This window comes from Oncorhynchus mykiss, chromosome 5 (genome assembly GCF_013265735.2).
Source record: "Oncorhynchus mykiss isolate Arlee chromosome 5, USDA_OmykA_1.1, whole genome shotgun sequence".
NCBI lineage: Eukaryota > Metazoa > Chordata > Actinopteri > Salmoniformes > Salmonidae > Oncorhynchus > Oncorhynchus mykiss.
This window is the reverse complement of record NC_048569.1, coordinates 48,085,508-48,106,305: the sequence shown is the minus strand read 5'-3', so window position 1 is coordinate 48,106,305 and position 20,798 is coordinate 48,085,508. Positions and strand designations below refer to the sequence as shown.

General features: G+C 45.5%; 1 protein-coding gene across 1 annotated transcript; it reads right to left on the bottom strand.

Annotated features, from left to right (window-relative positions):
* Positions 1 to 73: 73 nt before the first annotated feature.
* Positions 74 to 10,287, bottom strand: LOC110522955 (serine/threonine-protein phosphatase with EF-hands 2). The gene is made up of 11 exons (XM_036979047.1): positions 10,162 to 10,287; positions 9,944 to 9,998; positions 9,516 to 9,691; positions 9,171 to 9,285; positions 5,827 to 6,167; positions 5,306 to 5,491; positions 4,949 to 5,091; positions 4,482 to 4,588; positions 3,859 to 4,027; positions 3,665 to 3,738; positions 74 to 1,098 (listed from the first exon to the last, which is right to left on the bottom strand). Exons 1-11 carry the CDS (start codon positions 10,285 to 10,287, stop codon positions 896 to 898), a joined length of 1,695 nt encoding a protein of 564 aa, XP_036834942.1. The 3' UTR covers positions 74 to 895.
* Positions 10,288 to 20,798: the final 10,511 nt, after the last annotated feature.

Sequence of the window (20,798 nt, the reverse complement as noted above, 5' to 3'; positions counted from 1 at the left end):
TTCTTACCCAAGTGTAACCGGTGTCAGTGCTAGCTTAGCAGCTTTGTTTCCTCCCTCAATCTGCCTCTGACTGGGCTTGAACCAGGGTCCTCTGTCTCCCATGAATGCCCGCTTGACAACATACAAACCAGTTGTTACACTGAAAAGGATCTGATTCAATGGCACCATTAGCAACATTTTAGTCTGTTGGTGAGTTTATCCGGTACAGTCTTAATCTGTTACACAAGCATAGGCACCATTTCTAAAACGAATGCTTTGCAAATCCATATCCCGTGTTCTGTCTGGGTCTCTCACACAATGACTAGCCAATGGCTGTATAGTTTTCATCTATAGAATCAATATTTCCTTAGGTCATAATATTATTATGGTCACCTATTGAGAGAGGCCTGTATGAATAATCAATATGCCCCAAAATCTTTTCAATCTTGTTCTTTTTTCTGACTATGTTGCATCTTTTCTCATTGGTTCTAAATATCTGTCCTTTTGGAGATGCTGGAAATGGGTCCATTGATTGGAATAAGTAGATTCCCAGTTTGTAGTGTATTTTCTCTAGAAGTAGGTATCAGAGAAATAAACTCAAGAGGTTCATCCCCCTCCTTTTTCACTAGCATTCCTGTAGTCCCTCCCCGCAGCATGGTGGAGCACCATGAGGCTGGCAAGCAAGACTACTGTTAATGTGGCAGCAGGTTGCTGGAAGCCCTCGCCCGATCATACTGTTGACCCCCTCCAGGGCTAGGCCATTGATTTGAATGGGTAGATTCCAGTTGGTAGTAATATACTGTATTTCCTCTTGAAGTGCTTTATCATGTCCGTTGTTGCAGTAGGTCGGCTGGAAGCCCTACTATGGTACTGTTGACCATTGTTTGCAATGAGTAGATTCCAGTTTGAAGATGTGTCAGTGGGGGTCACCTTCATTCTGCAGTAGGTCTCCTCCCACTAGCCGGAAGGCCTCCATGAACTCGTTGATGTCTATGCTGCCGTCTTTGTTGAAGTCGATGGAGACGGCCAGGTCACTGATGGCCTCGTCACTGATCTCTGTCTGCAAATGGGAGCTAAGCAGCTTCCACGTCTGACGGAACTCTTCAAACGATATCAGACCTGGGAGACAATGAAATAGAATAGTGCTTTGTATTTTAGATCATGGGCTCTATTCAATCTGCATCATGGAAGTTTAGCATTAAAGTGTGATTGACATTTAAATGCAATGTTATGCAGTGTTAACCGTGAATGCAATACAGTGCCTTGCGAAAGTATTCGGCCCCCTTGAACTTTGCGACCTTTTGCCACATTTCAGGCTTCAAACATAAAGATATAAAACTGTATTTTTGTGAAGAATCAACAACAAGTGGGACACAATCATGAAGTGGAACGACATTTATTGGATATGTCAAACTTTTTTAACAAATCAAAAACTGAAAAATTGGGCGTGCAAAATTATTCAGCCCCTTTACTTTCAGTGCAGCAAACTCTCTCCAGAAGTTCAGTGAGAATCTCTGAATGATCCAATGTTGACCTAAATGACTAATGATGATAATTACAATCCACCTGTGTGCAATCAAGTCTCAGTATAAATGCACCTGCACTGTGATAGTCTCAGAGGTCCGTTAAAAGCGCAGAGAGCATCATGAAGAACAAGGAACACACCAGGCAGGTCCGAGATACTGTTGTGAAGAAGTTTAAAGCCGGATTTGGATTTCCCAAGCTTTAAACATCCCAAGGAGCACTGTGCAAGCGATAATATTGAAATGGAAGGAGTATCAGACCACTGCAAATCTACCAAGACCTGGCCGTCCCTCTAAACTTTCAGCTCATACAAGGAGAAGACGATGCAGCCAAGAGGCCCATGATCACGCTGGATTAACTGCAGAGATCTACAGCTGAGGTGGGAGACTCTGTCCATAGGACAACAATCAGTCGTATATTGCACAAATCTGGCCTTTATGGAAGAGTGGCAAGAAGAAAGCGATTTCTTAAAGATATCCATAAAAAGTGTCGTTTAAAGTTTGCCACAAGCCACCTGGGAGACACACCAAACATGTGGAAGAAGGTGCTCTGGTCAGATGAAACCAAAATTGAACTTTTTGGCAACAATGCAAAACGTTATGTTTGGCGTAAAAGCAACACAGCTCATCACCCTGAACACAACATCCCCACTGTCAAACATGGTGGTGGCAGCATCATGGTTTGGGCCTGCTTTTCTTCAGCAGGGACAGGGAAGATGGTTAAAATTGATGGGAAGATGGATGGAGCCAAATACAGGACCATTCTGGAAGAAAACCTGACGGAGTCTGCAAAAGACCTGAGACTGGGACGGAGATTTGTCTTCCAACAAGACAATGATCCAAAACATAAAGCAAAATCTACAATGGAATGGTTCAAAAATAAACATATCCAGGTGTTAGAATGGCCAAGTCAAAGTCCAGACCTGAATCCAATCGAGAATCTGTGGAAAGAACTCAAAACTGCTGTTCACAAATGCTCTCCATCCAACCTCACTGAGCTCGAGTTGTTTTGCAAGGAGGAATGGGAAAAAATTTCAGTCTCTCGATGTGCAAAGCTGATAGAGACATACCCCAAGCGACTTACAGCTGTAATCGCAGCAAAAGGTGGCGCTACAAAGTATTAACTTAAGGGGGCTGAATAATTTTGCACGCCAAATTGTTCAGTTTTTGATTTGTTAAAAAAGTTTGAAATATCCAATAAATGTCGTTCCACTTCATGATTGTGTCCCACTTCTTGTTGATTCTTCCCAAAAAAATACAGTTTTATATCTTTATGTTTGAAACCTGAAATGTGGCAAAAGGTCGCAAAGTTCAAGGGGGCCGAATACTTTCGCAAGGCACTGTATATCGACTCAATCGGGAATGACCTTTACATTTCTATTGTGGAATCTGGTTGCTTCAGCTTTACATATTTGAATAGAAATGTGTGTCCCCCCCCCCCCCCCCCCCCCCCCCAGATCACTCATTATTTAATCTGTAGTGCACCAGAATAATTTTAGGGGTCTTTGAGTGAAAGACGGTGACAATCTGCCGTTTTAAACCTGGCTTCATATGGTACTGATTTATACTAATTCGGGTGGGTTTATTTCACATGTAAGATATATAGCCCACAGATCAGACAAGGAAAAATAAAGTACATCAGGTCTATGTGTTCTGATATGTGCCTGTGTAACAGAGTTGGATTCGTAGCCTCACTCCCCAGCTTGAAATGTCTCTAGTTGCCCTATCGATTCACTAGCTTTTCTATAGTGTAATTGGTCAAGGGATGCGATCACGTGTTTGCGCAAGGCAGAGGATCTGAGATTGAGTACCACCAGTGTGGGCTTTTAGGAAAGAAACTATAGCCTACTGTAGGCTGTCATTGTAATTAAGAATTTCTTAACTGACTTGCCTAATTAAGTACTGTTAAGCAAGCACAACGTCTGTTACATGCGTGTCTGTTGTTCCTGTAGGTGTCCTATGCTGGTGACACATCCAATTTTCCCTCTGGGGATCAATGCAGTTCAATTAATCTCTTTGTTTTCAATGGAACATCATATTCAGCTTGTTACTAATAAGCTCTCTGTATGTTATGACAGAGAGGGGCCTGAGAGGCTTGAGAAAGGTCATGTTTGTAAAACACAACAAGGCAGGTATCTGGGCCAAGCTGATTATTTACTCACCTGAGTTGTCTGTGTCTATGATCCTGAAGATGGTCTCCAGGTTGGAGTGGTGCTTATACATGGTCTCAAGCAGACTGGCATTCGAGAGCTGGTAGATAAAAGGCAGCAACCAGGAATTTTGTTAGGCGCTTGTTTGCTGGGTTTTTTTTTGTGTGTGTGTGCGTATGTATGTTTATGTTTGTGTGTTAGTAAACCTCACCTCTGTGTTGGGCTCGGTGATGGACAGTTCTCTGAACCAGAGATGGTAGTCCAGCATGCCATCCAGAGTGTCTCCCACTAGCTGAGTCCGCAGCACCCTCCAGGGTAGACCCAGCCTCAACACAGCCTCCATGGCACAGGCCCAGTGGCCCAGAGAGATCAGCCCTGAGAGACCACACAGCCATATTACAGAGACCATGCCGCAGTCACACAGTCAGCCTCAAACTGCTACACTAACCCTTCAGGGTAAAACCAATCTCAACACAGCCACAGAGAGATCAGCCCTGGGAGAGAGACCAGACCATGCAGTGATCACACAGATAAACATAAAAAACGGACAGACTTTTTACTGCATAAATAACTTTTATCTATATCCTATACTGGGCCATGAAGACAATCATCACAGAGAGAGATAAAATAAAACATGATTTGATGTTGACACCATTCAGTGTACATTTGGAACCTTTATGGTAGGATTTTAAGACTGCTAAATATACTGTTGCCACTAGATGGTGATGAATAGTAGTCAACATTATATAATGTATTCACTAAAGTACTAAGGGGAACAGAGGTTCCTGGTAGGTGATATGAGTGAAACGGTGAGTGCGTGGTTCAGTACCTGTATTTTCCGGGTCGTATTCTTGAAAGGAACTGATAAGGTCTGACTTATGTGCAAACAGCTTTTCCCTCAAAGCCCTGAGAGCTGAACGCTCAGTCCGCCCAACACTGAAAACACAAGGCATCAACCACCTCACACACAGTGGATAATGTGTCTGAGGTATACAAGGAATTCACTGCAGGGTTTTTAGTGTGGTATGTGTGAGATGTCAGACATATACACATCTGAGGTAATCTTATTTTAGTCTGATATTCAATTGTTCAGAGTGCCATTTCATGACCTCCGCACAGATGACACAATGGTTGTGTTTACACAGGCAGTCCAACTGATCTTTTTCCCCAATTATTGCCAAAAGAGCTGATCTGATTGGTGAAAAACACTAATTAGCTGGGAAAAATATCAGAAATTGGGCTGCCTGTGTCTGAGTCATTTAATCATCTATCTGTGGCTCGTGTGACCTATGTTACCTTTGTCTCAGTGTGAGTGCCCTGGTAGCCCTGTTGGCCTGGTACTGGATGAAGTGAGGCACCAGGTCAGGACCCATCCTGATGTACGCTCCTCTGTTGCTTCCCACCTCATAGTAGTTAGATGCAGAAAATATAGTTAGGACCTAGAGAAAGAGAAAGAACAAGCATTATTCAAAGGTTCTATTTTGCTTTAGAACTCAAAGCTATTTTGCCTACTCTTAGAGGATTTTATCAAACACTCACAGAGTTTGTATTCCTTTTTAATTTGAAATAGATGGCTGCAGTAAAAACATTTTGCTACAGTTTATTGCATATTTCATTCTCTTTTGATTGTGCTATGTCTGTGGCTTTCCTAACCCTGCGGTTGTGGCAGAACTCGTAGCCCTCTTGCTTGCACTCATGTGAGCGTATAAGCAGTGTGAGGTTGTGACGTCGCAGGACCTCTTCTGTCACATCAGGACCCCAGTAACATCCTCCACCTCGCACCTCGTTGGGGACACAGCCATCCTGGGGCATGGGGTCGCTCCATAGCATGTCTACAATCTGCAGCCCAGACAGACAACACCAGGGTGTAGTTACTAGTTAACACCACCACTAGGGGAATGGCCATTCACTGGTTCTGTAGACTAACAATGTCCACCCAAATCAGTCTATCTCTTGCTTTCAATCATCTTTGCTATTCTTCAAATAAAGGTAGAACTCAAATCAATTCCACCCCATAATATAAACAAATGTCAGCCTTTAACTCCATCAGCTCCTGCTATCCTAATCCTTTCACCCCAATATGGATAATCCTCCTAAAACATCACAAACTGTTATTTTAACTTTATTCATACTCTAACAAATATGTGATGTAAATGGTGTATGATCTCAGTTACCTGTTTCCACTCGTCCCCGTACGACTCCAGCAGCTCTCCAGAGTCTGGGTCAGAGTCAGAGTTAGCCAGGGAGTTACGGAGGTCTCCGTAGGACTGGCTAAGTCCGGCCTGCCTGCGTCTCTCCTTCAGCTCCTCTTCTACAGAGCACGTCACCCTGTTGTTCAGGCCCTGCAGGGAGCGACGCTGGACCTCATGCCTGGTCCCCGTGCTGCTGCTGTGGGTCAGGGAGTGGACACGGCGCCTGCTGCTGTCCACAGGCTTGGCGGTTGGGTCATCGTCTTCTAGATCGGAGTCCGTCATACCTGACCTGTTTTGCCTCTTCCTCTTGGGAGGCCGGAGAGCTGAAACATACTACAGATACAAGTATTGTCATGATCCATTCTACAGTGAGCAATGCTGCACTTAGCACAGACATTATTAAACAATGAGCAAAGTGATCTGGGCATGCAATAAACTTAAGCTTCTCAGGCCCTCTATATATTTAGGCTTAGGGATATTTAGGGACCCACTATTTTGGGGTGTTCATTACACCTGTCTATACTAAGGCTAGAATAGGCTAAGATGAATCATCAATTAGTGTCTAATTGATGCTCAGCTACATTTAAGTAATGTGGGTGAACTAAAGAGAAGGGTTCTGTAAGGTTATACTTTGTTACAGGTGAACTATTCCTTTAAGTGAGGTGTTAGTGTGGTTTTACTTTGTGTCTGTCCACCCTGGATATGAGGTGAAGGTCCGTGGTGTCTGAGATACCGCCGTGCAGAACCAACACCTTGTTGTCAATTACTGTCGCCAGGGGCAACCAGCTAAAGATCTTCTGGAGAAGCTTTAGAATCTTCTTGCCATGAAGCTAAGCACAAGTCAAGTGACAACAATGTCGATCAGAATATTTCTTATTATGCATATGTTAGTATAAGATTCAACATGTCAGCGTCATTGATTATATTGAAAACTATAAGGCCTGTGCAGTAACCTGTGTAGTGCTATTTTTTCCTTTTGGGATACACACTATTAACACATCAAATACAGTAGGTCTTTAATCAAGAACTAAGCGGATGTGGATGGTGTTATCTACCAACAGTTTATCCATTGGCTACTGTAACCATGTAACCTAAAACAAACAGGTATTCCTGACTAACTGGGTCAGTGTGCTGGCTATTTAAGACTGACTGACACACGTACACAAACACACAAAGATAGAGAGGAAGAGGAAGAGAAAGAGAGTCACGAAGAGTCACACAGTTGACGGAGAGAAAGATCCTGTAATCTCCTTAGTCAAGAGGGAGAGTGACCCACATTACACACTGAAATAGATAGGCTTGATATAAGTGGACTCTGATCACTGGTTAACATAATACTCAGGAAGATTAGATGATTCTGATTAGCAGAATAAATTACCTATGATGTGGTTCATCCATATCAAATAAATAGGACTGCCCTGGGAAAATCATAGTTTTTTTAAAAAAACACTTGGTTTGGGGCAGAGGCAAAGCAATTTTAACAATTATCCAATGTTATAGAATGACACAAGGTAAGACCTACCCTGTATTTTCCAAGCACCTCTTTGGTAAAGCCATATCTGGGGGGGGAAAGAAATGTGTGTTGAATGATGTTTCTACTGGGGAATACCAGAGAAGAAGATATTATTTGTATTTGTATTTGTATTTATTATGGATCCCCATTAGCTGCTGCTAAGGCAGAAACTACTCTTCCTGGTGTCCAGCAACATACATACAGTTTAAAATACTACATTTTCATAACACCTTACCCATCACATTCAGGCCACCACTCCATCACCACATATTTACAATACAACATCCAGGTGCACGAGTGTAGAGTGCGTGTCTTATCATGTGTATGTGCCTATGTGTATCTCTTTACAGTCCCTGCTGTTCCATAAGGTGTATTTTATCTGCTTGCATCAGTTTCCTGATGTGGAATAGAGTTCCATTTATCCATGGCTCTATGTGCACCTCTCATATTCTGTTCTTGACTCTGGGATTGTGAAGAGATCTTTGGTGGCACGTCTTGTGGGGTATGCATGGGTGTCTGAGCTGTGTGCTAGTAGTTTTAATTAACATACACCTTGGTGCATTCAGCATGTCAAATCAAATCAAATCAAATTTTATTTGTCACACACACATGGTTAGCAGATGTTAGTGCGAGTGTAGCGAAATGCTTGTGCTTCTAGTTCCGACAATGCAGTAATAACCAACAAGTAATCTAGCTAACAATTCCAAAACTACTGTCAACACTTCTTACAAAAATAAGTAGAGCTGTTCTGACCTGTTTGCAAATCGGTTATGTAGCCAGACTTATTTGCTGTTTCTTTTTCCTCAGTTACTAATAGGCATGCAATTTTTCAATTCCTCAACAATCCACAGGGATATAACAGTTTTTACAGTCATTTTCTTAATGTGTGCATGCTTATTAGTAACTGAGATAAGCAACTTCATAAATGTGTCAATTGCAGCATCTGGTTGTTCCTCATTACACACAACAGACCAACACATATTATTTACATCAACAACATAGGAATCACTACAAAACATATTGTATGACCTCTTATACACTATATTAGGCCCAGCCTTTGGAAGTTTGGTTTTCCTAGATATGGCTACTGTAGTGTGATCACTTGTTCTGATTGTAAACGGCAACATCTCCACCTTTGGCATTTCTGTATTTTCTGTAGAATACATGTTATAACCATGTATCATCAAAGGTATTATCTAAGTAAGTTTCAGAATTGTCAGAATAGGAATGTCATCTACATATGTTAATGTGGGCTATTTTTAGCACAGCTTGACTGTTTTCATTGCTTTACTGGGAAGCTTAGCTGAAGTAGACATGTCCATGTTATGTATGTTAATGCAGGGATTATACTGTACATAGAGTATGTCTGATAGTACCTTAGGTTAACGATATGGTCCTCGTGGTTGCCTCTGTTCAGATGGACATCATTAGGATAGACCAGGAGAAAGGAAAACAGGATGAGGAGGATCTCCAGGGAATCTTTTCCTCGATCCACAAAGTCTCCATTGAAGACATAAGGCTTCTCAGATGATGGTAAACCATTCTAATCAGGATAGGTAAGCACATGTCAAATACAAAGAAAGCTTAAATTAGTTTGCCTTCATTATGAATGAGAACCATGTCATGTGAATTGTGATGTGGTGCGTTGACAAAAAAGTGGCATCCACCTTGTAGAAGACCAACAAAAGATCCTCAAGATGTCCATGTAAGTCTCCTGTTGGGAGGGAGAGGGTTTACCAGTGAGTGACAAGAAGCAATAAAGCTATACAACCAGTGAATTGTTTAAAAGCCTGATGTGTGGTTATGTGTCTACCACAGATGGTGATCTCCTTGCTGTGGCAGGTGGAGATCTGACTGATGTTGGGGAGGATCCTCAGCAGCCTCCAGGTCTCCCCAAGGAGCTGAAGGACATAGCGAGAATGGAGCTGCTACTGGGAAAAACAGACAGAGAAGAACAGAACGCTTGAGGGAAAAACGAGAAGTCAGAGGAAAGTCGTTAGTAGAAAGTCAACAACAGACGGCAGTCAGCAGAGAAAACTAGCATAATGGCAAGCCTCTGCCCAACAGTTGGTGGTAGAATGGATGTTTGGCACATGGAGGCCACTGATGGCCCTGCCTACACTTGCTTGCTGGATCACTTGTGAGTAGGAATACCTACTTGTTTGTTCTTGAAGGCCTCCACCAGCTCAGCTGCATTGGAACATGTTATGGGGAAAGAGAGATGGGGACCAGAGTACAGCTTTGGTACCTCAATGCTCTTGTAGCAGAAGTACCTCTCCCAATCTACATTACGGCAGATGTTGTTCTCACGGAAGATGTGTGAGATCAGGTTCCCTAAGACAGAGATAGGACACAGGTTTTTCAGAGGACGTACTGTAGGTAATTAGTCAAATTAGCTAATGGGAGGAAAGCTGGGCTGCATCCCCAATGGCAATCTAGTATTCACTATGTTGTGCACTACCTTTGACCAGGGCCCATAGGTAGTGCACAATATGAAGAATAGGGTGCCATTTGGGACACATCCCTAATCTCGTACACCTGACTTCTTTGCCTATAGCCTGGGGATGAGGTGAGAGGATAGCTTACGCTCACTGCTGGCTGGAGTGAAGTGATCCATGAGGTAGCCAAAGAAGTTGTAGAGCTGAGATAAAGAAGTCGAACAAGAAGAAGTAGAAGAAGAAGAAGAAGAAGAAAATACACAATTGATTAAATTCTATTTGAAAAAAAAAACTAAAAGAATCACATGGTGTCATATGAATGTGTAGTTTTTCCGCAATGCTAGGTATGTGTGTCTGTTGTCCCACCTTAATCTGATCCTGCTCTCCTGCGTACTCGATGGATTGGAAGATGTTCCAGGTGCACCTGCGTCTCATCTCCAGCCGTGCCACGTACTGACGGTACCAACGTTGGATTAGGAGAGCTGCCCTCATTGCTGGGGGAATGAGTAGCGTCGGGAGAGAGCATATTACGCATACACATAGGCACTTACAGTATGTGATCCCTGTGGGACTTGAACTCACAACCCTCTCATTGCTATCACGATCCCATTACCAAAAGAACACACAGGTATACAGTGCAAATGTAGATAGTTATCATTATGGGACCTACTATATCTTATAGTTGTTTCACTTTAGTTTTTAAAAAAAAACAGTATTACAGCTATTTGTAGCTTGTCTGAGTGTCTGATACCCGTCTGAAGAGTTCTACAGCTATTCTTAGCTTGTCTGATGATAATATTAACGGTAACTACTGGAGCACTCAGTCATCAATTACAAATTCAGATCCTCAAATACCCCATAATGATCTGTAGTGATTTAGTCCTCGAGCTGAAGACTGACTGACTCACCTGTGGCAGCTTCACATCACGTTGTAGGTAACAAAGACACATAAACCAAAGAAGTACAAGTGTTAATCTTAGTTAATCAAGTGTTATCTTTCACAGTATGTGATGTTGATAATAACATTGATGTCCATTTTGAAAACAAATTTGAATTAGCCAAATGTTGAATTGTAAGACTTTACCTGGGACTAATAGGCTGGCTATAAGTAACAGAAAAACAAGACAGAGAAGATTAGTTAATTTCTCTCTATGCTAATCCAAACTGGTTTATAATGGTTTAATTGTTTATAGAGGTGATAATACATGAGAAAAAGCATTTACTTTCTCTGTCGCGTTTCTTCAGCTGGTCTGATTTTGCAAAGCCACATCCCATGACCTTGTGTGAGGTACAATTGTAGTTATATAAAAAATATAAAAAATAATATGCATTTTTTTCATTGAAGACATTTACAAGCACTATTTCCATGATTAAAATTTGCATTTAATTAACTGTTCTGTGATTGATTAATATTTGGACATATAAAATGGGCCTGGCAAGATTAGCTTGAAATTATAGTCAACCAACAAACCCTATAATGATCATATTTTACAACAACCTTCTCTATTTCAAGCAGTCAAATCCCTTCATCACACTAGAAAACTGCAACACAATTGCAAGACCCATCTTACCTGGCCAGGTTGCCTCTCCACGATGAGGTCTCTCCCTCAGTATTTTAGCACATCAGCAGCAAAGACCTTATTTTTCTAACTCTTTTCAGCCTCCAGAACACATTGAAGGAAGAGAAAGGGATGTTTGGAGGATTTTTCAGACATATTTATTCAAACAGGAGACAACTTGTTCCAGTTGTTTTTGTGATGATGGGTGGTACCTCTAGGTTGGTACACACATGGCCTCAGTCATTCTCCAGGTGTAGTATAGCTCTCTCTAGTCCAGTCCATGGCTATAGGCTGGTAGTGAATATCGCCAAGTGTCTTCTCAGACAAGCCCCGTGACCACTTAATCAAAACAACAAGCCACAAATGGATTAGGATTAAGCCTCACAGTCACTATGGCTGGCCTCTATACTGAATATATGGATGAAGGATCTGATAAAGGGCAACACATGGCAGAAGGAAACATACATTGCTGTCAGAAAGTATTAATACCCCTTGACTTATTCCACATTTTGTTGCATTACACCATCCACACATAATACCCCATAACGACAAAGTAAAAACATGTTTTTAGAAATGTTTTCATATTTATTGAAAATGAAATACATAAATATCTCATTTACATACATAAAGGGCACTTTTCGGCATTTGCTGTATGATCAATGAGAAACTCCATATTGCAAATGTACGGTCCCTTACTAGACGGCCGCGAATGTTTGTCAAATTCGCCGATGGCGGCGGGCCAGATCTTGCTGGCCCCGGTTGTCTCTCAGACATTCAGTTTCCGTTTATTCAAATGTTCAAATTTTGGTAATTTTTCCGCTGTCCCGGTAAATTCCAGCCGATGGTGAATGGAATCTTATTGCAAATGTACAAAACATCACCAATCACGACATGGCCATTTCTCCTAAAAGGAAAAGACTTTGAAGACTAAACTTGGTGAGCATAGGTTTGGACTAATGGGCTGTTAGCCCCGAAACAAGATGGCGTCGAGGCCTCAATGCTTTTTGAGTTAAGTGTTACGGGAATTAAATTCCTATATGTTTTAATACCCAATTAAATTAAACACTCTGTCCACTCCTAAGAATTTGTAAGATTCTTATTTTCATAAAATGGACAGAGACCAGTCCCAAAATCAATCTGTAGTGTTTATTCTCGAGAGTAATGAACACGATACTGTCACGGCCGTCCTCCTCTTCATCTGAAGAGGAGAGGCGAGATGGATCTGAGGACCAATACGCAGCGTGGTAAGTGTCCATGGTGAATCTTTAATAAAGAAAGACTGAACACTATGCAAAAGAGTAACAAAAACAATAAACCAAATACGACCGTGAAGCTACAAAATGAGACCTGTGCTGACACAAGCCACTAACATAGACAATCACCCACAAACAAACAGTGCAACCCAGGCTACCTAAGTATGATTCTCAATCAGAGACAACTAATGACACCTGCCTCTGATTGAGAACCATACTAGGCCGAAAACATAGAAATGCCCCAAAACATAGAAAAACAAACAGACTGCCCACCCAACTCACGCCCTGACCATACTAAATAAATACAAAACAACGGAAATAGAGGTCAGAACGTGACAGTACCCCCCCCAAAGGTGCGGACTCCGGCCGCAAAACCTTGACCTATAGGGGAGGGTCTGGGTGGGCGTCTGTCCGCGGTGGCGGCTCTGGCGCGGGACGCGGACTCCACTTCCTCATTGTCTTAGTCCGCCTTATTGTCCGCCTCCGTGTTTTTCTCACCATGGCCCCCCTACTCAATGACCCCACTGGACAGAGGGGCTGCTTGGGACAGAGGGGCAGCTCGGGACAGAGGTGGGGCAGCTGCTCGGGACAGAGGGACAGCTCGGGACAGAGGTGGGGCAGCTGCTCGGGACAGAGGTGCGGCAGCGGCGCCGGACAGGCGGGAGGCTCCGGCAGAGGCGCCGGACAGGCGGGAGGCTCCGGCAGAGGCGCCGGACAGGCGGGGGGCTCCGGCAGAGGCGCCGGACAGGCGGGGGGCTCCGGCAGCGGCCCGGCGGGAGGCTCCGGCAGAGGCGCCGGACAGGCGGGAGGCTCCGGCAGAGGCGCCGGACAGGCGGGAGGCTCTGGCAGAGGCGCCGGGCAGGCGGGGGGCTCCGGCAGCGGCGCCGGGCAGGCGGGAGGCTCCGGCAGCGGCGCCGGGCAGGCGGGAGGCTCCGGCAGAGGCGCCGGACAGGCGGGAGGCTCCGGCAGAGGCGCCGGACAGGCGGGAGGCTCCGGCAGAGGCGCCGGACAGGCGGGAGGCTCCGGCAGAGGCGCCGGACAGGCGGGAGGCTCCGGCAGAGGCGCCGGACAGGCGGGAGGATCCGGCAGCGGCGCCGGACAGACAGGACCACCTGCAGGGAGGAGACAGAGAGACAGCCTGGTGCGTGGGGCTGCCACAGGAACCACCAGGCTGGGAAGACCTTCAGGAGGCTTGGGGTTAAGAGGAGGCACCTGAAAGACCGGGCTGTGGGGGAGCACTGGAGCTCTGGTGCGCAACCTTGGCACCACTTCCCCAGGCTGGATAACCACTCTAGCCTGGACCCTCCAGAGTGCAGGCACAGGTTGAACCGGGCTGTGGGTAAGCACGGGAGATCTAGTGCTTACTACACGCACCTCTCCCTTAGGCTCCATTCCCACATTCGCCCGGCATGAGCGGAGCGCAGGCAGAGGACGCACTGCACCCTCCCAGCGCCCCGGAGACACAGCACGCAGAGCCGGCGCAGGATACCCTGGACCAAAACTGCGTACCGGCGACCAGACCGGCTGAGCAGGCACCATACGCCTTGGCTCGATGCCCGCGCTCGCATGACACTCTCGGGGGGCTGTCCTATAGCGCACCGGGCTATGGACACGTACTGGCGACACCGTGCGCTTAACCGCATAACACGGTGCCTGACCAGTAACGCGCTGCTTATAATAAGCACGAGGAGTGAGCGCAGGTCTGCTACCTGGCTTAGCTTCACCCCTCGTGTGCCCCCCCCCCAAAAAAATTTGGGGCTGTCTCTCGTACCTGTCGCACTGCCGTGCTGCCTCCTCATATCGCCGCCGCTCAGCTTTCGCTGCCTCCAGCTCTGCTTTGGGGCGGCGATATTCCCCAGCCTGTGCCCAGGGTCCCTCTCCGTTCAGTATCTCCTCCCATGTCCAGGAGTCCTGTGATACCGGCCGCTGTTGTTGTTGCTGCTGCTGCTGCTGTCGTCGCTGTTTTCTACCACGCCGCTTGGTCCTTGGTTGGTGGGTGATTCTGTCACGGCCGTCCTCCTCTTCATCTGAAGAGGAGAGGCGAGATGGATCTGAGGACCAATACGCAGCGTGGTAAGTGTCCATGGTGAATCTTTAATAAAGAAAGACTGAACACTATGCAAAAGAGTAACAAAAACAATAAACCAAATACGACCGTGAAGCTACAAAATGAGACCTGTGCTGACACAAGCCACTAACATAGACAATCACCCACAAACAAACAGTGCAACCCAGGCTACCTAAGTATGATTCTCAATCAGAGACAACTAATGACACCTGCCTCTGATTGAGAACCATACTAGGCCGAAAACATAGAAATGCCCCAAAACATAGAAAAACAAACAGACTGCCCACCCAACTCACGCCCTGACCATACTAAATAAATACAAAACAACGGAAATAGAGGTCAGAACGTGACAGATACAGTTTACCACAGGTTATAAACTGAAAATGACGTCATTAGATTTCGAACTGTCCCGTCTCTTCTCCCACCCTGGTACAAAGGCAGTATCTCAAGCCTTCCCACATCGTCTCCCTACCAATTTAATATAATTTATGACCGAGCCAAGGTCTTCCTGTGTAGATAAGCATTCTAGCCAGTCTGACGATAAGTTCATTCATTTCTACCAAGGAACAGACAGTCATTGTTCTAATTTTGATTATATTTACACACATTATATTCAGTACTAAGATTAAAAGAAAATTCATACATCTATACAGTAACATAATCATATTCTAATTAGTCAGTCCTGATTGAAATGTATACATAATTAGTCATTATTGATAAAATAATAACATTAAGGCCATTTTTCTGGGATTAAAGGTCAAAAATGAAAATGCATTGCTAATTTGACCGCTTCACATCAAAGTACATGAACCTACGGTGTAAGGAAAAAAAGAACCAGACATGTATCTATCATAATGTAAGAGAAATCGTACAATGTACAAATGTGTTTTTTCCCCAAGAAATTACAGATCCAGTTGCGGCATGTTCAGACGAATATGTTATGGTGGGTTTCGGAACTCTACGTGATTTTTGTGATTTTCTGTGATTTTCTGAAATAACACTCAATCATTCAACCCTCTGTAAATAAGTCAGTTCTTAACGTAAAAGACTTAAAACTCAAAAATCTGTAAGAGCCTACCCCAAGGAGGATATGTGTTCACTTTCAGTTTCCTGCGTCAACCGGAAGTGCCTTAAATTGGGGTCATAGCGGCTGTTTTGAAGGGTTAAAAAGATCACATCTTTCCAAAACTTCATATGTGTGATTAGGCAACCCGTATGAACTGTAATCAGTCATTTCTCCCAACAGAAAATAAAAACTCACACACACACACACACACACACACACACACACACACACACACACACACACACACACACACACACACACACACACACACACACACACACACATACACACACACACACACACACACAGCAAGGATGGAGAGACACAGTGCGGGGCTTAAAGAAGCACAAAGCCATCAGGAGCATTCCTGAGGTCCTCCCGATCTGTACAAGCCTAACCTTGACCTTGTGGCATTAACCCTTAACAGTGAAAATAAGGTGTTTACATCAAACAGTTTGCAATGACTTCTCTCCCCATAGGAATACATTGCCTGCTCCCCGAAATTCAACCGGAAGCCTATGTGGGTTATGAATGCCTTATGAACGTGTCTTCGATGACAATTCCTCAGGTCGCTATGAGGTCTACCTGTGTTGATTCTAAGCTTCCTGGATCAACCGGAAGTGGTTAAAATCACCCTAAAGGTGTTTTGATGTACAAAACCTGTGTAAATCAATCAATTCTTAGCGTAACGACTTTAAACTCAGGATTCTGTAAAAGCCTACCCCTATGAGGATATGTGTTTACTTTCAGCTTCCTGTGCCAACCGGAAGTGCCTTAAATTGGGGCTGTTTGGAAGGGTTAAAAAGGTCAGATCTTTCCAAAACTTCATATGTGTGATTAGGCAACCCTCATGAACTGTAAATCAGTCATTTCTCCCAACACATATCAAAGAAAAAACTCTCACGCACACACACACAGACAGCAAGGATGGAGTGACACGGTGCGGGGCTTAAAGACACACAGAGCCTGCAATGGCATTAGCATACTCTCTAGGCCGTGCCGAGTTCAACGAGATGCCCCGCTTGACCGTAGCTCACTCGGCCTGAGCGGTGACAGCGAGAGAACTGTTAGGGTTAGAAGCACAATTTGACCTCAGGAAGGTTCCTGGTTCCTGTCAGCGGGTGTATAAGAGGCGAAGTCATGATGGGTTAAATACAAGTAGATTGATTGGGGACATGAAAACCAGGTGTGTATGAAAACAAGACAAGACGAATTGATATATGAAAAATGGAGCGGCGATGGCTAGTAAGCCAGTGACGTCGATCGCCGAACACCGCCCGAACAAGGAGAGGCCCCGACTTCGGCGGAAGTCCTGACACATATACTCGGAAAGAGAGAACAATTATAAAAACCCAGAGACAGGGGTAATAACCAATAGACAGAGTGCAATAATCAGAAAATAAAAATAACGTGGATATCAACAGGAGGGAATAGGGTGTGGTCAAGCCATCAAGGGCTTAACAGACCGTAAGGAAGATTTAGCCCTGGGCCAGTAGGGAGAAATCTAAGAACAAGAGAAAGAGAGTGTCACGACTCCTACCGAAGGTGGCTCACCTTCCTGTTCGGGTGGCGCTCGGCAGTTGTCGTCACCGGCCTACTAGTCGCCACCTCTTTTCCCCCTTGTCTGTTTTTTAGTTACACCTGTGTTTAGTTAATTGGTTGGGCTTTATTATCCAGCCGGCCCACCTGCTGAGTGTGCGGGATTGTTTTCTGTGTACCTTTGTGCACGCCTGTAAGTCACGGTTTTGCGTATACATGTGTTTTTCTGGACTGTTTAGTTCCCCTGTGTTTTGGGGCATTTGTTTGAGTGGCGTCGGTGCGGTGAATAAAAAAGTATCGCAACTCTGAACTCTCTGTTTCCTGCGCCTGACTTCTTCCTCCACTACACCCCGGGCATTACAGAATCCCGCACCTCAAGAATGGAGTCAGCAGGAGCAGCTGCCAACCCCCTCCCATCGATGGAGGAACGTGTCCTCCACCACACCACCGTCCTCAATCGGATCGGATCCGCGATGGACCAGATGATGGAGAGAATGGACCGATGGGAGAGGAGTGGTCTACTCTCTCCACTTTCGGTTTCCCCAGCTCTGGATTCCCATTCTCCTCTCTCCCCATCCCCCGGCTCCAGCGCTCTCCATCTTGCATTCCCGAGGGATTATGATGGAGCGGCGGCGGGGTGTCGGGGGTTCTTGCTCCAACTAGAACTGTACCTGGCGACCGTGAGGCCCACTCCCTCGGGAGCGGAAAGGGTGAGTGTCCTCGTCTCCTGCCTGACGGATCGTGCTCTGGAGTGGGCAAACGCGGTCTGGAATGGCCCAGACTCAGCGAAGGAGCACTACCGGGGTAGGAGAGAGTGATTGTTCCACCTTAGGCAGGAGAAGAGGAGCGCCCAGGATTACGCTTTGGAGTTCCGGACCTTGGCTGCTGGGTCTGGGTGGAACGACAGGGCCCTGATAGACCACTACTGGTGTGGTCTCCGGGAGGACACCCGCAGGGAGCTAGCGTGCCGGGACACCGCTCTCTCCCTAGATGAACTTATTGACATGTCTATCCGGCTGGACAATCTGCTGGCTGCCCGCGGGCGTTTGGAGAGGGTCCTGTGCATTCCACCACCCAACGCCCCCGCTCCCATTCCTATGGAGTTGTGGGGGCCGTGCCGAGGGGTACCGGAGGAGGAGGCTCCCCCTGCACCAGCTGTGTGGCCGGAGAGGACACACGGCCGATCGGTGCTGGGGGGGCCCGTCTGGGAGTCGAGATGGCAGGCGGAACACTTCTCGATCACCCCAGGTGAGTCAGCACCAAACTCACCCAGAACCCCCTGTTGGTCACATATTTGTCTTGATTTTTTAAATGGATTTTTCCCCCTTCCCAGCATAAGGCGCTAGTCGATTCAGGTGCAGCTGGGAACTTTGTGGATCACAGACTCGCCATTAAGCTGGGTGTTCCGCTCGTGCCGATAGATTCTCCCTTCCCCGTGCACTCCCTAGATAGCCGGCCATTTGGGTCAGGGTTGGTCAGGGAGGCCACGGTTCCAGTGGACATGGTGACGCAGGGGAATCATAGGGAGCGTATACGTCTCTTTATTATCGATTATTCATTATCGATTATCATTATCGATTCATTATCGCCTGCGTTTCCAGTGGTGCTGGGGATTCCCTGGCTGGCTAGTCACACTCCTAAGATTTCGTGGAGACAGGGGGTTCTCCAGGGGTGGTCAGAGGAGTGTTCTGGAAGGTGTCTGGGAGTTTTCATCGGTGCCACGTCGGTGGAGAGTCCAGGCCAGGGTTACACGGTGCGCATCTCCCCCGAATATGCTGATTTGGCAATCGCTTTCAGTAAAAAGAGAGCGACTAAATTACCACCTCATCGACTAGGAGGGGATTGTGCGATAGATCTCCAGGTAAACACTGCGCTTCCCAAGAGTCACGTGTACCCATTGTCCCAGGAGGAGACATTGGCTATGGAGACATATGTCACAGAATCTCTGGGACAGGGGTACATTCGGCCCTACATCTCACCCGTCTCCTCAAGTTTCTTTTTTGTGAAGAAAAAGCAGGGAGGTCTGCGTCTCTGCCTTGAATATAGAGGTCTAAATGCCATCACAGTGGGGTTTAGTTACCCACTACCTCTCATCTCTACGGCGTGGAATCATTTCACGGAGCACAGTTTTTCACAAAACTGGATCTCAATAGCCCGTATAGTCTGGTGCGTATTCATGATGGAGACGAGTGGAAAACCGCGTTTAGTACCACATCGGGCCACTATGAGTACCTCGGCATGCTCCAGCCGTCTTTCAATCCTTTGTAGACGAGATTCTCAGGGACCTGCACGAGCAGGGCGTGGTTGTTTATATCGATGATATTCTGATCTATTCCGCCACCCGTGCCGTGCATGTGTCTCTGGTACGCAAGGTGCTTGGTAGACTGCTGGAGCATGACCTATACGTCAAGGCTGAGAAGTGTGTGTTCTCCAAACGAGCCGTCTCCTTCCTGGGTTATTGCATTTCCACCTCGGGGGTGGTGATGGAGTGTGACTGCATTAAGGCTGTGCGTAATTGGCCGACTCCTACCACGGTGAAGGAGGTGCTGCAGTTTTTGGGGTTTGCCAATTACTACCTGAGGTTTTTCCAGGGTTTTGGCCAGGTAGCGGCCCCCATTACCTCACTGCTGAAGGGGGCCCCGGTGCGTTTGCGGTGGTCGGCAGAGGCTGACAGATCCTTTAATAGGTTGAAGGTGCTGTTCACGGATGCACCCGTGTTGGCACACCCGGACCCCTCTCTCCTTTTGAGAGTAGCAGGAGAGGAAATGTCACATATTGGTGTATAGCCTCGGTTCGATCGATAGTGGTTCGTAGAGATTACAGTTTCTATGTGAAGGAAGACGTATGAGATCACGTCTTACCACACTAGTAGAGGCCAGGGATCAAATATCGCAGATTCCTTATGATAAGAAATTAGCTATATTTGCCACAGGAAAACGTAACTTGGGTTGAAGAATCTAGGCAAAATGCCAGGGGAATGGATTCTAAAGGTAACAAATGTAAATTATCTGGCCAAACACTCCTTGCAAACTCAGAAAGCCTTGGTTGTAAGAAAAAAAATTGATTTACATTTTATGTTGTCTTATTCTGAAATAGATTTCTAGAATGTAAGAAAGGGTGGAGGGGTAACAAGGAATTAGCAAAGGGGTTACTAAACCTAAAATTAACTTTACGTTTTTTCAGTTAGCTCATGAACATTATGGTGTGGTGGATATGGAGAACAGTGCATGCTAAAGAAAAGATACATAAACGTTGGTGGATTGAAACAAACATTTATTGATTGGAGTAAGGACAGTGGATTTACAATTATCATGTTTTGGTTTATAATTAATACTTTTGGCTTGCTGATTAAAATGTAGCATAGTGAATGCTAACGAAATGTACACTTTCTTTTCCAGAAGAGGGGCAAACAATTTGGACTAAATATGCATTGAGAGACTGATCTTTCATTACCAGCACTCGTGACAGGAAAACAAGGGACACAGGGGGGCTGTAATGGAAAGCGTTATTACAGGCAA